General features: G+C 36.8%; 1 protein-coding gene across 1 annotated transcript in view; it reads left to right on the top strand.

Annotated features, from left to right (window-relative positions):
- gan (gigaxonin) overlaps positions 1–13,497 on the top strand; it is a 30,509-nt gene extending 17,012 nt beyond the window's left edge. The window contains exons 10-11 of the mRNA XM_034042622.3: positions 4,982–5,091; positions 5,761–13,497. Coding sequence (XP_033898513.1) covers positions 4,982–5,091; positions 5,761–5,939 — 289 coding nt within the window. The 3' untranslated portion in view covers positions 5,940–13,497. The remainder of the gene's footprint in view (positions 1–4,981; positions 5,092–5,760) is intronic.
- The last annotated feature ends 3,682 nt before the right edge of the window (positions 13,498–17,179 follow it).

Raw genomic sequence — 17,179 nt, 5'->3', positions numbered from 1 at the left:
TTTGGCTGGCAGCGACGGTCGTGTAGTGCCATTGACCTTTTCCGCTTCTCCACTGTTGGTGTGTCGCCATCATATGGCCCTGAACATATGTTCTGAACTGGTGTCTGACTCAGAGGTCAGTACTGCCCTTGATGTCCATGAGATTAGATGGACCCATATTATCCGTAGCACAACCTGCTTCAAGGTCCAGAATATACCAGGGGAAACGTATAAGAAACAAATGTTTCATCTAGTGCCTTCATCAGTATATAGCAGAATATACTAAACTGCCATAGAAGAGTATCCAGGCTTTGAGGATAAAGATTAGGACCAGTTAATGCTGGTTTACAGTTTAAGATAAACCACTTAAAAGTTTCTTAATCCCTTTTGGTCAATCTAGCCCCTCCAATTCACAATGTATGTTGCTTGTTTTCATGCAGGAATAATAATTTGCAGTACATCATGTTTTTTTTCACATGCATGGTGGAGTTACATAATAATGTATAAAGTAGAGTGCTGAACAGTGTGGTGCGGAAAGCTGATCTGACATCTGCCCCAGGTGTTTAAATTGCAGCTGCAGTGTAATTGTACACCTGATCTCACCCTATATTACGAGCCTCCAACATCTACCTGAAGTCCTGTACAAAGAGCTCTCGTCTAATGAAATCTTTGGAATGCACAGGTGTCCTAATTAAGTGGTTCTCAGTCCTGGTCCTCTGGGACCCCTGTGTCTTCTGGGGCCAGTTTTTCAAAATTGGATTTCCGCGTTTTGATCTGGATTATATTGTGCAATTGGGTTTTTCAAAACATCGAAATGCGATCGGGATTACTGTGATCCGGATTTCGTTTTGGTAATCCGATCGCACTTTTAATCATGATTTAAATGTTGCAATTGGGTTTTTCAGAATTAAGAGGAAATCAGGATTACTTTGATCCAAAATACCAGGATTTTTGTGATCCTACTGTGGAGGTGGATTTAGCTTTTAAATGATCATAGAACATAGATATTTTGTTGGAATTGTCATAGCAAACACACGCTTTATGTCCAAATAGAGTGTTAGAATGTAATATTTACATATTTATTTAAGTTTTGTATCCATGCAAGCAAAAAGGAAAACACGTATTTCGTGGTATAGTTTTAATAAAAACGCATACACATACGCCTTCACATATGCTTCCTTAAATCTTGTCGGGGATGCTGGACTCCCTACCAAAGAGGAATACGATGAAGATGTCTAAAAGCACATATCCTTTTTTCAAAAGTTTTATTTTTATTCAATTTAGATTTAGTTATTTAATTTCTGCTAAGTAGGCATAAATAAAATAACCATTATTTGCGTGCACTAACATTAAAAGTGATTTAGATTTTGTTAAAAAAATAATATAAAACAAAATAAAGTTGTGTATTAATCAATATTACCACAATCTTATGTATTTTGTTAAATTAGGTTATATCATAAATAAGGTCTCTATCTATCTATCTATCTATCTATCTATCTATCTATCTATCTATCTATATATAAATTAACTAGCCTACTTAAAAAAAAAAAAACTCGATTTCGTAATCGTGATTGTTTCTTATCTGGATAAATGTAATCCAGCAGTGACATTTTCGGAAAAACCGGATCAAACTGATCCAGATAAAAGTAATCTCGATCACAAAATATAGGCTTACAAAATCCGGATCACTTTGATCCAGATTAAATGTTTTGAAAAAACGGCACCTGGTTTTCATTCCAACTGAGCTCTCAATTACTTAACTAACCCTTTAATTGAACTAATTAGCTTAATTTGGCCTTTTTAATTGTGTTATGCTCTTAAACAGTTGATGAGTTCAGTTTAACTGTAAAATGTTACAAGTAATGTGAAAACTGCAACTTTTTAGGAGTCATACAATTAAAAAGGCCTAATTAAGATACTTGTTAGTTCAATTAAGGCTTTAGTCAAGTAATTGAGAACTTGGTTGGAATGGAAACCAGAAGACACAGGGGTCCCTGAGGACCAGCATTGAGAACCACTGTAATAATTAACCTGGTTGTTACAAAAAACGATCCACTATTTATACCTCCAAGTCATTCTCCTTTTATAATACAGTCACAGACAAAAGTATTTGGGAATTAAAAAAAAAAAAAAAAAGAGAAAAACCACAAAAACTGATTTTCTATCATTTCAAGCATAACATGAAAAATAACATGCAAAAACAAATTTCTTTGACAAGTATTTGGGCAATCAACATATTTTGTATGAAACCCATTTGTTGCTGATTATTGACAATTGTGATTGAAAATCAACACCTGATGATGATTATGTATTTATTTATTCTATAATTAAGTGCTGCAAAATAAATTGGAAATTTGTGATTTAAAAAAAAAAAGCAACACAAAATGGTTAAAACTAAAGAGTACAGCAACAATCTCAAAGTGGCAGTGATACAACTAAACGAAAAAGGAGATACTACTGGAAAAATAGCAGAAAGACTTGGTTTACCGAAAAGCACTGTGTGGGCTATTATTGACAAACACAGGAGAACAGGAACTACTGCAAGTAGCTCCAGGTGTGGAAGACCAAGAAAGATTTCTGCAAAATCTGGAAGAAGAATCGTTTGAGCAGCCTGGCAAAATCCTCGGATTACTGCAAAAGATTTGGCAGAATTGATAGAAGATGGTCAAGAAATTCATGAACAATTCAACGATACCTTAACAAGATGAATGTCCATGGGCGAAAACCAAGATGCAAACCTTTGTTAAAAAACAATACACAAAAGAAAGTGATTGGACTTTTTTCACCAAGAAAGGAACATTATGTTTGGAGGAAGAGAGGAGAAGAATTTAAAGAAAAGTTACTAATGCCCACATGGTGGAGGTTGTGTGATGGTATTATTATTATTATTTGTTTATTTAGCAGACGCCTTTATCCAAGGCGACTTACAGAGACTAGGGTGTGTGAACTATGCATCAGCTGCAGAGTCACTTACAATTACGTCTCACCCGAAAGACGGAGCACAAGGAGGTTAAGTGACTTGCTCAGGGTCACACAATGAGTCAGTGGCTGAGGTGGGATTTGAACCGGGGACCTCCTGGTTACAAGCCCTTTTCTTTCACCACTGGACCACACACTGGTGACCTTTGTATTGTAGAAGGATCAATGAATGCTGCAAAATATCAAGACATTTTGCACTCTCACTTGTTACCCAATGCTAGAAGGCTTATTGGGCCAAAGTTTGTATTCCAGCAGGATAATGAACCTAAGCATTCTGCAAAGTCTACAAAGGAATTTCTGAAAAAAAGGAAGATTACAGTTATGATTGGCCATCTCGGTCCCCAGACTTGAATCCCATTGATGTTGTGGATTGATTGAAGGCTGCTGTTGCAAAAAGGAAACCAAAGTCGATTGCAGAACTCAAAGCAATAGTTTCAGTCTGTCATGTGATTGGTTCACATCACTGTCAGTCCTGCCCCTTTTCAAAGGAATGCCCTGCACCTCAACTCCAAACCAGATAAAATGGCTGAATGAAGAAACTGCTGAACGGCGATTCATTTCTGTAATTTATTTTTGTGACTTAGTTATTTTACTTATGCTGTATTTAAACAAAATACTGTAAAGCCATAAATATTTATCATCAAAATATTTTTTTTTTCATATGCGAAAAACACATAATAAAAGGCTTGCAAATATTTATGGCTTTATTATCCAAATTTTTATTATCCAAACTTGCCTCTTTATTTTAACTGACTCGTGTATTAAATATGTACTGCAGACACGGCTAATAGTGGAAAATTAAATGCCCCTCGGGAAGACTATTGTTACCTCCAGGGTGCAATGCCCTCAGCCTGCGGCTTCAGGCATTATAACATCGGTAACAATAGTCTTCCCTCAGGTCAATAATTTTCAACTATAGCCCTCCTCTCCAGTCCCTATATATAATATATATAAATAAAATCTATGGAGAGGAGGGCTATAGTTTTAAGTCATTTTGAACCCTTTTTTTTTTGGTTTCTAACTCCATGTGAAACTAATGAAGACAATGTTTTTGGAACTGCTTCCCTATTAATTACAGGTCTGCTATTTTAAAATATTCCCATTATATTTTTTTATGATTGCATCGGCATGATTATAAAACCACTGGGCATGCAGAAGTGTAATATGGTCCCTGCATCTGCTTTCAATTGTACGAATGCAAACCTTATGAGCAGCACGACTGTGCCCCAGTTCAGGAATTAATGCTGTTTTAAAGGGCTGTTGAATCTCTGGTTGCTCTTCCCTCCCGGTGGGAACGTTCAGGCTTTAATAGTATTTTTATTTCTCCACTGGAGTGGACCTCATCCCCAGGGTAAGATTTTAAAAATAATACAGCAGGTGAAAGAATAGAAATGTGCAACTGAACACTAATTGAAAAAGCTGTTGCAATGAACCCTGTAGCAAAAGTAAGAAACAGGAAGAAGTCCTGTTCCCTTTTTGGGTGGTTTGAATTCTTATTCCCTTTAGTGACGTCAATTGAACATTCTGGTCACTACTGTTGCAGACATTGGTATGACCTTCCAACACCATTTCCTGCTAATCTTTGTGCTTTGTTGCTTTTCTGGGAACACATTTGTAAAAAAATAATAATAACAATAATGTAACTGAAGCTTTTGAAGAAAGATATGAAGTGTATTTTTTTGTTAATGTATGTTTTAAAAATGCACGAATGGGACTGAACTAATATTATTATTATAAAACTGACGCTTTTAAAGAAAGGTGTGCCCTTTTATATTTTAATGTATTAAATATATGCTCAAAGAACTCACTGGTGGTGGTGGTGGTTGTTGTTGTTAGTTACATGCATTGCTTAATTCCGCTGAGTGAATGAGATATTTTGATGTTGGGAATGTGTGCATTTGGACATTTGTTACAAAATTAAGCAGTTCCTTTTTTTTCAGTAAGTGCATTTAACCATTAGTATTGTTATATGTTCACCTCAGTGTGGTGCAAGCATACAATAACATGAATGTGACTTTTCCAGATGGATGTATTTGGACGACCAGAACCTTTGCATTCCTACCAGCTCCTCTTTTGTATATGGGGCTGTACCGATCGGGGCCAGTATCTATGTAGTTGGTGATCTAGACACGGGTAAGAATTTGAGAACTCAATAGCAAAAAAATAAATTCAAAACAAATTATAGCTGTTTTATTATCAGTCCCAGATATCTGACTTAATTTCAACGAGTTTGGAAGTCAAGTGGTCCACAAACACACATCACAGAACCAGCCCCTACTTGATTAGTGCATAGGACAGGATTGACTGGTTAATGGGGGCTCTTTGTGGGGAAAGCATGGAAAGCCTGCATACCTACACTGGGCCTAACAGTCCTAGGGGTAGATTTGATCAGCCTTTTTTTGTTTTTATAACATTTTACTGTACCAGCATCTGGATTGATTCACTACTGCTGTAAAAAACTATTTTAAAAAGCCAAAGGGGTGTATCAGAATATTCACAAGTGGCCACAGAGGTAAAGTAAAATGTAAAATGTGAAAAAAAAAAGAAATGATATAAACTCAAAGCACAGGGGGCTGACTGTAGACAAGTAGCTTTAAATTGAACTGACTTGATTGCTGTTGCTAGCTCTGATACTGAACGTTGACAAAAATTTGTAAGTTATATTCTTTGTCCAACATCAGCTTGAGTTTGCTGAGAGATTTTCCTTTCAATTGAGTATGTGCAGGTGTATATAGAATGCCTGAAGCTCAGCTCACCTTTACATTATCTTAACTGTTTGTTTGACTTTATTGACGCTTGAAGGTACCAGCTATGATTATGTGCGGGAGTTCCGGAGAAGCACAGGGACCTGGCACCGAACCAAACCTTTGCTGCCCTCTGACCTGCGACGCACCGGCTGTGCTGCGCTCCGCATTGCCAACTGCAAGCTCTTCCGTCTCCAGCTGCAGCAGGGCCTGTTCCGAATCCGGGTCCCATCGTAAGACCCCCGCCCTGCATCTCGGAGGAGAACCACTGCAGAACAGACCACAATGCAAGGCATCCACACCAGTTGTACTCCTAAATGCTTTGCTTTGGTATGTTAACAGAGAAATCGGCAGGGACTGTGGGGAATGCCTGAATCTTAACTGATGTTACAAGTCATTTCTAATCCTGCATTTGGGAATAGGACTTGTTTGTAAACTAAGACACTTATTTTTTTAGCAAGCATCATTTTTTTTTTTTTTAATTATTATTATTATTATTACTTTTTTTAATTCTAACATGCGGATATTTATATTTTAAGTGGTTCACTAAGACTTTGTTGCCTTTTCTGAATCTTTTTCATACTGCCTGAGGCTAGGGTTGCACCTATGCTCCAGGAGTAGTTTGGCTTTTACTCCTTACTGAATTCATCTGTGTGGTTTGCAAATTTTCTAACTGTTATGCTTCGAATTATTTTTGGCTTGCAAATGTTTAGCCTTGAACAGGCTTGGCACAGGTTACTGGTGTGGTTTTCAAAGTGTTTTCTTAAGTGTTAAACTTTGTTCTTGGAGATCGTATTCTCATGTAAAGTAATAGCAGCAAACAAAATCGGTCCATGAATTTCCTCCGCCATGCACTTCCGTTTACATGTGCAGTTTTGAAAGAAACACAACATTTTCATTTCAAAACATGATGTCTGGTACAGCACTAGGTCAAGAAGTCTGTTTGCAAAAGTGGAGTCAGCGGTATGTCAGTTTTTAAAATGAAAATACATGTTTCTTTAAAAACTGCATATTTCAGATCTATGTAGCTAATGGAAGTGCAAAATGTGTAAGATTATAAACTATCACTACTCAGCCGCTGAACTTGGTTAATAGCTGTAGGACATGGTATTGGTTATATATGGTTGTAAAGCAATCATTACAATACGTCCTAACATACATGTGGGTCCAGATGTACTAATATGCAAAGTTTTAACTTTTTTTCAAAACTAGAAAAAACACTGAGTTTAAATTAAACCATTTATATATTTTTTTTTATTTTGCATATTTGGGATGCATTTTTTTTTTTTCTTGATTTTGGAATAGGAAGATATCCATGATTATACTAAATGGAAGGGCCTGGAAGGTATATGCCATTGTTGTATTCTCTACAAGTATAATATTTAAGGATGAAAACATACTGTTGCAAAAAAATATATACTAAATAAAGACATCATTAAAAAATAAAATAGAAATACACACAAAATAAAACTTACAAATGGTACTTTCATACAATACTGGAGTTTAAGCTTAACAAGTGTCCCATTGTTTCTGATAGTTTGTCTTTGCAAAGTTACAGTATTGCAAATGTACCAAACAAATACAATGTTTACAGTTGAAGAATGTGTAAATACTGGTGTAGGCTGTAAAGATAAAAAAAAAAAAAAAAATTCAATGAGATAGAATAAAACAGGTATACTCAAAGAAATGAACTCCAGCTGCTTGTACTCTGTCAACAAGATTGGTAGCTAAATAGTTTAAAATCTAACTCCGCAGTCATTGATAGAGGAGATGAAATACTTCATGAACCTCGACAGACCTCGGTGCTTATCTGCTTCTACTGGGATACAGCACTTTGCCAGAGACATTATTGAGAAGCTGAATTTAGAAACATTTGAAGAATGACATTCGGGGAACAAGTTTAGTAAAAGTAAAAATTGTATATTTCAGGATCCTGCTGCAAAGCTTAGACTATGCAGGTTGATGGCTGTACTGTAATATATTACTGTTGATTCACAAGTGTGCATTTAATGCATTTGTTTGTTTAATTTATATTTGCATTTTAAACTTACTAAAACATGAACACCTGGACAATCTTGAATGATGAGAAAACGGCATTTTGATCATTTGTATATGCTAGCCTAGATTTAAATTACAATAAATAATACAATGGAGCTCTCCAGTTGGCACAACAATAGTTTTGTTTTAAGTTAAGTAAAAAAAAAATCCTTAACTTCAAAACGCTAATCGGAATGAAAAAAACTATAATAAAGTAAGTCACAAGTAGTTGAGTGTTTCAACTAGTACCTTCTTCAGTGTCTATTTGGCTTAATTTCTGAATTAAACTGTTTTTACAATAGAAAATAAAACCGGCAATACTTGTTTGTGTATTTTGCACATAGAAGTTAGGCAGTCCCTTTTAATATCGCTTCAAAGGGACTGCAAAAGTGGTGGCAAAACTGAGTTAACTTTAACCATTAATCTGGTAAATGTAAGCATTTAAAATACAAAAGAAGCATTGGTACAACAATCATTTTGCTATGGAACTATTATATCCTGGGCTGAATATTTCAACTAGGCATGTAACAATTCATCATGTACACCCTGTGCATTCTTTAAGTGATATATCGCATTGTGGTATGTATTGTGATACAACGTGGCAACATGCAAACTCAAGAGCCCTTGCATTGAGTCCTGCTATGTTCCCTATTGTGATTTTGAATATTGCAAAGGCTGGACTTATGTTTTTGTTTTGATTTTGTTAGCACTGGACAATCCATGGAAAGTGGGAGGCAGAAATGTGTAAAATCTGAAAAACTCAGGGCTTGGATTTTGCCTAAAAGGGTAACACTCCAAAGAGAACTAAAACAAGCTGCATAAATGAACAAACAATAAATGTCCCTTTTGAAAAAACATGTCCCATGATAGATGCGCTACGGGGATTTGAAAGCCATTCAAATGTTTGGAATGCTTTAGAAAAAAATCATTCATTGTCTGCTGTGTAGTTTTGACTATTTTTAAATTGCCCCGAACCAGGTGACCTTAACTGGATGCTGCTCCTAAACTGTGCGAGAAGGTGAAGGGTTAGGCTGACACGACTGGGTAACAGCTGGAACTCCTGCTAATGTTTTTGTTTTGTTTGTTCAGTTTTTGGCGCAGTGTTTGTTTTTTTTATCTACATGGTTGTCTTTGCAAACTGCGTTGTTCAGTTTGAGACTTTGCCAAAATCTAGCAAGGATTATTCTTTTTTTTTTCCCCTCCTCTTCTCTCAATAGACGTAGAGAAGACAGTGACCAGGGTGCGTAGATACAAAAGCAGCCGATTGTTTGTTTTGTTTTACATTGGGTGAAGAAAATGATCAAAAAGCGAGAATGTTTTCCAAAAGCACTGTGTTAGAGATGCAGGTTTCCCTGACACAGGATTGCATGCTGGTTTTAAGGTTTGTGGTCTTGCTAAAGGGGGCCGAGCACAAGTGACGGTTCGGGACCAACCAGAGTTACAGGAAATGCTGCTTGCTTACTGTGTGTGGTTTAAATAAATAAATAAATAAAAAATGATATCTATCTATATCGATAGATAGGTAGGTAGATTGATATAGGTTAACAGCATAGCTTTTTTTGCTGTCCCTGGATAGAACCCAACAGTAAAGCCTGAAGGCAGCTTACAACTGTAATGTCAGACAGCTCTATAGACAACCAATAAAAAAATATTGAAACAGCTCTTGGCTGTTTGTGCAGCTGTTACCAGCTGTTGTTTTGAATGCATTTATAGTCCCTTTTCTGTTGTGGATCTCAAATGGAGGGGAAAGGATTAATGAAAAAGTGGAGTGTGTTCCCTAAATTTGGGGGGAGGGGAGAGCTGCCCTGTATTTTTTTATCCTTTCGTATTCTGTTTTAGAGAAGCCCACAGTTATTAGGAGAAGGAACTTTCCGCAAACTGCAGGAAATGTGTGCAGTTTTCAGCAGAGCCAAGACGCTTGCACAGCATGTTGCATGAGGGAATTCACCCGTCCTTTCCAGAGGTCAGGAGTTAATTTCAGATCCCAGCTCTGCGTTGCCTCTTGTGCTTTAGACAGGAGCTGGACTAAAGCCTCCACGGATTGTGCTACCTTGCTTGCCAAAATACCAAGCATCGTTTTTAGGGATACAATTTAGCAACCTTAAATTTTGAGAGTTCTCTCTGTGTTGTTTATTAGGACCCATCTACTTTCTTGGATTTGGCCTTCCTCAAATTAGGTTCATCATGTGATGATCCCTACAGCACTATAAATCGCCATAGTTTATTTAAGCAGTAATACACCCATCCACCATGGCAGAACTCCAGCATCTTCCACGGGCCCCACTATCCCTGGGTCTGATGAACTTGAACGACATTCTGCCAACCTCAAATTTGCACCAATTTCTTGAAATATTTCTTGAAATATTAATGACTGAATAGATTAATAGATTAACGTCCCTCAACTTCCAGCACTCGAGTCAAGTGTGTGATCATGGCAAACGCTGGCCAAACCTGATATTTAGGTAGAAGTCTCAATACAGTGTGGTGCATGTTGTATGTCCCCCATCTAACTATAAAGTATAAAAGCACATTTTAATTTGCACCTGAGTGGGATGTGAATGGAGAAAGTTTCTTTTGATGATTTCCTAAATGCATAATGTGTGCCTGTTTGCTTTCACTAATATTATTAAATCTTAAAATGTGGGCCATGAAATTTCGTTTAGATGATAACAAAAAGAAGAGATCAGAGGAAGCTTAAGGTCAGGAGAACAGGACCGGTGTCAAGAGTGATTTCCTGCTGGGGTATCGACAGGCACTGGCAGCAGCGAATACTCTGAATACTTATTCAAAGACAAAAAGATGTTCAGTTTCCACATGTTTCTGAAAGATGAGTACACTGCTGTTCATCTTGTGTCCTTTTACACCAGCATTACTAAATGTTTAAAAATGATGACAATCGGGAAGAAAAGATAACTTTGATTGCACGTTGTGGAGTCAAATGTTTATTAACGGGATTTGCAGGCGTGCGTCAACACTACGCACTGATGCGTCTTAAATGAAACAGGCCAAGAGAAAGCAGAATAGTGTGCCATACTGTTTATATTTGAACCACATTACCACATTTAGCATATCTGTACTGAAATTGCTTATATTCTTTTTTTTAATTCTACTCTTGCTGGGGATATAGGGGAGGCGCCCAGAAGTATAGTATGTTCGTGGTGAAACTTGGTTGAACTTGGTCTTAAGAAATTGTCGGAGTATCGGAGTCACTATAATGTATAGTGTATGGAGACAATATAAGGACATGCCTTTTAAACTTTAAGTTTAAACTTTAAAAATGAAGTATAGTATTGAAAGGATCAGGAGCCAGGAGTTTGATGTTGAATACATTGTTCTTCCCTTATTGCTCCATGAACAACTCCTATTAGTAAACCTACAGGTTCCATAAAGCCAAATTTATTACACAGTTGCACAAAAGCATGTGCAAGTGTTTTTCATAAGTGGTATATTAGGTACTATTAATAGATCAGTTTTAACTTTATATTATATATAGATAGATAGATCTCTCTCTCTCTCTCTATAGATATAGATATAGATATAGATATAGATATATCTATCTATCTATTTATTTATCTATCCATCATCTACTGACTGAATTTAGCTTTCCTCAGTCCTTCTGTAAAAGTTATTCAGTTTTGTAAATTTAATTGTACAAAATTGATGGTACCTCTGTTTCTTTCCTAATTTTTAAGATATAGATACAAAAATAATTCAGGACTGAAGGTATTAAACCCTTTGGCCAGAGATTCTAACTGAGCGTTGCTATGCAATCTGTAGCACAGTACAAATCAACCTCTTTCACTGAGAACTGTAAGTGTCCTTAACTTGAAATGTAAGCTACTCCTAGTCCTAGCCTCTGAAGATATTCCATATTGAATTGTGCATTGGTACTATAGCTCATTGAATACAGTTTATTGATGCAGAAATGATAAAGAACAATTGAATAAACATAGGTTTTTTGTTTTGTTTCTTCAATCCATTGTTTTTCATAAACACTTTACTTTTTTGTCTTTAGTACTTGATGATGTTTAACACTTTTTTTTTTTAAATAGTACAGTAACACTAGTACATAATTCTCTTATTTTTCTGACACTTTGTTGTTCGTTGTTGTAATGTTAATACTGAAGTGTGGGGAGGTTTTATACCTGTTGGAAGTCACAGTGGTGCACATTTATTATCTGTATTCTCTGTATACTTTGTGTCACTGATTGTGTGTATCATCTTCGAAAGGTGTTTAGTAAACCCAGAAACTATATTTCATCATTGTATTTCTTGTGTTTCTGTAGGATAATAAGACCATTATCCTTACCCTGTTGACTGCTCCACCTATACAACCTGTTGAAGTACTGGCTTATCAAAAACATCTGTAATGGAGCTGCAAAGAAAGAAAATAAAAAAGGCTTTTTTGAACTGCAGTTAGTGTGTTTAAAACAACACCAGGTATTCCTAATGAAGTACTGGTGGGGGGTACATTAGGTGCTTTCTTTCTCAAATATTTTAGAATGTGTGTGCAATAACAAATACATAACTGCGTGGCCACTTTATTAGGACCTGTGCATGTTACCTTGGGTCCCTTTATTCCTCTCAAATGCCGTAGTTTGCATAAACATTGTTGCAGATTATTTCCACCCATTAATACTGCACTTGTACCCTGATGACGATGCACCCATCCACCGTGCCAGAAATGTGCGCAAATGGTTTGAGATGGCTTTAGGCATCTCAATCCAATTGAGCATGCCTGGGACGAACTTGAGACGCATTCCTCATTGTGATCCTATGCTCAATTATGTGACTAAATGTATTAACAGGCCTTGTGACACCTTCCAGCCCCTTGTGGAGTCTGACGACACATGTCAAGCTTGTGACGAGGGCAGATCTGAAATTAGGTACAGGTCTTAGTGGCCAGGCAGTGTACAGTAAGTGAGCAAGGTAATATAGATACCGTCTACAACATTATGATACAAAGGGGAAGTATACAAATAGGTTACCCTTTCAAATCACACCTAATATATCACAGGAATAATATTGACCTTTGTAAAATAAACATATTTGTCAATATAAAGCGTTAGACATTTTTATTAGCCTTCATATGCATATCATATTCAGATGAGGATAAAGATGACATATATTGCTGGAAAGCATTTTACCTTTCTACAGGTACGTTCAGACTAAAATTGTATTGTGATTTTAATAATTGTAATATTGACAATAGTGAAATAGGGCAATCTTGTACAAAGCACTAGGGTATATACAAAAATGAAATGCCTGTTTTTGCTAATTTAAAGGTTTTTGTTTTTATTGTGAGTGCCACATTTGAAGAACTTTGGAATGTTTCGTATTATGAGATGAATAGTAAAGGATGATTTTAAAGATGGGCACTCATATTAAGAAATGGGATGCAAAGTAGGATAATGTTCTTTTAAAATTAGAAAATAACACTTGAGCTACATATGATTCAATACACATGGAAAAACATAACTGGCAAAAGACCAGTTAATTTCTGTAAATAAACCCTATAGTAGTTCCATTAAAGGTGAAACAACTATGGTAATGATCTCATTTTTGGCTGTTGCTTGTGGTCAAATTTCCCTTTGTTCAGACCTGTGTCCTTTTTAATGCACTTCTAAATCAATGGAAGACACACTGAAGTTACCAATTTTCTGTTCCAAAAGTCAGCCTTTTCTTTACAGCTCCAACTAAGCAAGTATGAAAATGGGACTAACTAACTTTGACCAAATAAAATGTTTTGTGAAAGTCAGCTGTTGTTTCTTTGTTTTATAAATCAACGTAATCAACTGACAGAGATATATATGGTTGAGAAAACATATTTGAACAAGAATTAACCTTTTAACTGAAAATCTGTAAACTTCATGTTTAATATACTACCTGTGTCGTTCACCACCATAATGGCCACTTAGTATATTTTCACAAGCCACTTACTCTATTTTCAGCTTGAGCTCTAAAGCAGGGAGGTTCAGGCAAACCATGCAGACAACTTTGCAATTGTGCCCTGCAAGACAAAATATGTACATTTTGTATTTGCTTTTCAGAAAAACGCTGAATGGTGTCAAACAAATGGTGTTGAAATGCATCCATCGAAGCTTTTTACTTCAGTGTACCAAAACTGAGACTTTCAAACTTTAATGTGAAACAACACACTTTTAAAGTAAAAAGCACCAATAATTCCAGTTAATCTTACCTAACGTATATTATCATTACTTAGATATTTGTTATAAGAGACTCATTACGGTGAGCATGGGTGTGTGTGTGTGTGTTTTATTGGTATATTATCTAATAATCAACTTAAGGACAATATCATTTTTTAATTTGTGTCACATTTCATAATTCTTAACAACATACTGAAAACTGAAGTTAAGAATTATGAGATGGCACTCATTTAAAAAAAAATGTAAAGTTTATTATTTTTTTACAGTTATACTTGGCAGCAGTGTGGAGTAGTGGTTAGGGCTCTGGACTCTTGACCGGAGGGTTGTGGGTTCAATCCCCAGTGGGGGGACACTGCTGCTGTACCCTTGAGCAAGGTACTTTACCTAGATTGCTCCAGTAAAAACCCAACTGTATAAATGGGTAATTGTATGTAAAAATAATGTGATATCTGTATAATGTGAAATAATGTATAATGTGATATCTTGTAACAATTGTAAGTCGCCCTGGATAAGGGTGTCTGCTAAGAAATAAATAGTAATAGTAGTAGTAGTATATTTGTGTGCCTATAAACTGATGGTTTGCAGATGACTTGAAAATGACATCTTCATTTGTTCCATTAGCCTAATCCTAATTCCTCCACTCCTAAAGCAGTGCCACAACAATAGTGGTTATGCGCTCCATGCAAATGTATCCTAGTTTACCCCCTTAAACTCCAACCAGAGCCTCTCCTTTTCTTACCAGATTTCACTTGCTTCAGTGCTGAGTTCCATTCTATTACCGTATTACTTCAAATTTAAGATGCAGCCCAAATTTCCCACCCTCAACTTGAGGGCAGAAAATTAAAATCAAATAAATATGCATTTACTCATAAGAAAATTATGTATGGAGGCAGTTTGCAGCCGTCTGCTGTCACACAGAGCATTACAGTTATGCGTTGCTTCTCATTTCTAGTCGTTTTTACTCGCACCTGTTTTTCTTCCTTTTTGTGAACTGTGGTATTGCTTGGTAGTAGAAAAATATGGGGGTCTGAGCCTAATAACAAAATGCTAAAATTGTAAAAGCTTCTCTTCGAATTCCTCAGGAAGCTAATGTCGCTGATTCAGCTGTGAGGCTGCTATGGAAAACAGGAAGGCTTGCCCAGGGCTGTGCTGATCGGAAGATCCTGATTGACTGGGGGGCATGACCAGGGAGCCTACGCCTGTTTTAAGAACGCAGCATCGCCAGTTTCGAGACTATTGCACGGCCATAGCTACACAGACAGGAGCTGAGCGACCACTTGCTTTGTTTGCAACGAGGAGAGTTTCCTCTCTGCAGGGTAACTACTACAGAACTCTTCAACTGCCAGTCAGTCTCGTTGCTGTTTGTCTACTCGGGCAATCGCATCTTTTGTTGCCGATTTTTAATACACACATCACTATCGAATTTAATACGCAGGCCATTTTTGAGAAGAAAAAAAGGTTTAAAAAGTGCGTCTTGAATTCGAAGGAATACGGTATTTCAGTCTCTCAAGTGACTCCCTTCTTGCTGTTGCTATAACATTACACACCCAGCTGTGTTCTCTCTGACATCTGGAAACTTCACAAGGGTACTTCTGGCATAAAGCCACAGGCTTTCAGTTTATTAGAACTAGCCTGTCAAGGTTTGTATTTGTGCTGGGGTACTAGGTGGTAATAAAACCTTACTCTTCAGCATCTATACTTTGTGTAAGGCATTCCTTTGCAGTGTGCTTTCCATCTTGATATTCAGGGTGAACAAAAAGCATGCTTTGTATTCTATGCTGAATTAGTATTGACCATGGAATACCTTAAAGATGAAGAAGTAGTTTCAAATTGAAATCCTTTTTTATGATGTTTGCAATAATTTTAAGTGGTTCTTTCTGTCTTATTCCGATTGTTCTAAGGTGATTTGACTATGAGTTCAGGAGTTGCTCTTCTGTTCTAGTAGTTTGTCATAGACATGTTAGGTGGGCTAGGTCAGCCAAAGTGTCTTTATATTCGGAAGCACCAGTGCCTTCTAGTGCTGTGGTGCGCAAACTTTTTATATGACGCACCCCTTACTTCGCATCATTTAACCACAAAAAGTCCAGATTTAGCTAAATATACAAATGTTAACATAAACATTCTTACACCTTTTGAAAATTGTACTTTCAGATATAATTCATAAATGTTGAAAACGCATATCGTAAATTCAACATTTTAAAATCAGTCTACAAATCTTTTTTTTTTTTAAACTTGGCGATTCAACATTTTCCTAACAGATACACCTGAAAAACATTATCGTTCAGCAATTAAATGTGAAAAAATAAATCTGCGTTTTCACTAAATAAATATTTATTTTGCCTGCTAAATGAGTACCCGCCCATTGACGCGTTTGATTTGGTATTGTATGCTGCTGAGCTGCTCACTGCAAGAGCCCAAGGCCCAGATATTCGAAGAGATGCGCAATCCACTCACAAAATTTGTACCTCGCAAAAATGAGTGCTTTTGCACAAAACTTGATATTTTCTAACACGGTACAAAACAGTTGCGCGAAGCTGGAAAATAGCTGTTTTTGGCTCAATTCGCAAATGTGTTTGTGCCTCGCAAAACCACCTGCGCATTCAATATCAGTATAGTAGAAATGCACAAGAGCTACGCGTGACTGCGCAGAATTGGAATGCTACACGACAATGGACTGTTACCAATACCCTGCCAAGTAGCTATCATAGTTGTACAGTAAATACCAATATTCCTCAGACGAGTCTACACTCAAATGTAACCTGCACATGGAATGCAGAATCAAAGCTCAACACACATCGGTAGCATTGGCACCCCCGAAGTTGCATGCCCACCCCCACAAATATATAAAGAAGCTACTAAATGGAGAAATTAAACAATGGACCACATGATAGTGCAGGCTATTCAACATTATAACTTAAATAAAAAATATATATTGTAGCGACTTGCTAACTGGATAAGTGCCAACATGAAGAAGACAGACAAAATATCTCTGTAGCATCAAACTCCACTCTTTATTTTACAGAAACACGCGTCAGTCGGTGTTCTGAGAAGCTCCGACCAGTGCTCCTTACACTATACATAAACATATTTACAGAAGTGTGGACTGTAAAAAAACCCACAATGCTGTAAACACTACTAGGAGGCTGTGTGATCCAGTGGTTAAAGAAAAGGGCTTGTAACCAGAAGGTCTCCGGTTCAAATCCCGGCTCAGCCACTGACTCATTGTGTGACCCTGAGCAAGTCACTTAACCTCCTTGTGCTCCGTCTTTCGGG

Source organism: Acipenser ruthenus, chromosome 20 (genome assembly GCF_902713425.1).
Source record: "Acipenser ruthenus chromosome 20, fAciRut3.2 maternal haplotype, whole genome shotgun sequence".
Taxonomy (NCBI): Eukaryota; Metazoa; Chordata; class Actinopteri; order Acipenseriformes; family Acipenseridae; genus Acipenser; species Acipenser ruthenus.
Note: the sequence above shows the minus strand (reverse complement) of the source record. Positions and strands in the feature narration are given on the sequence as shown.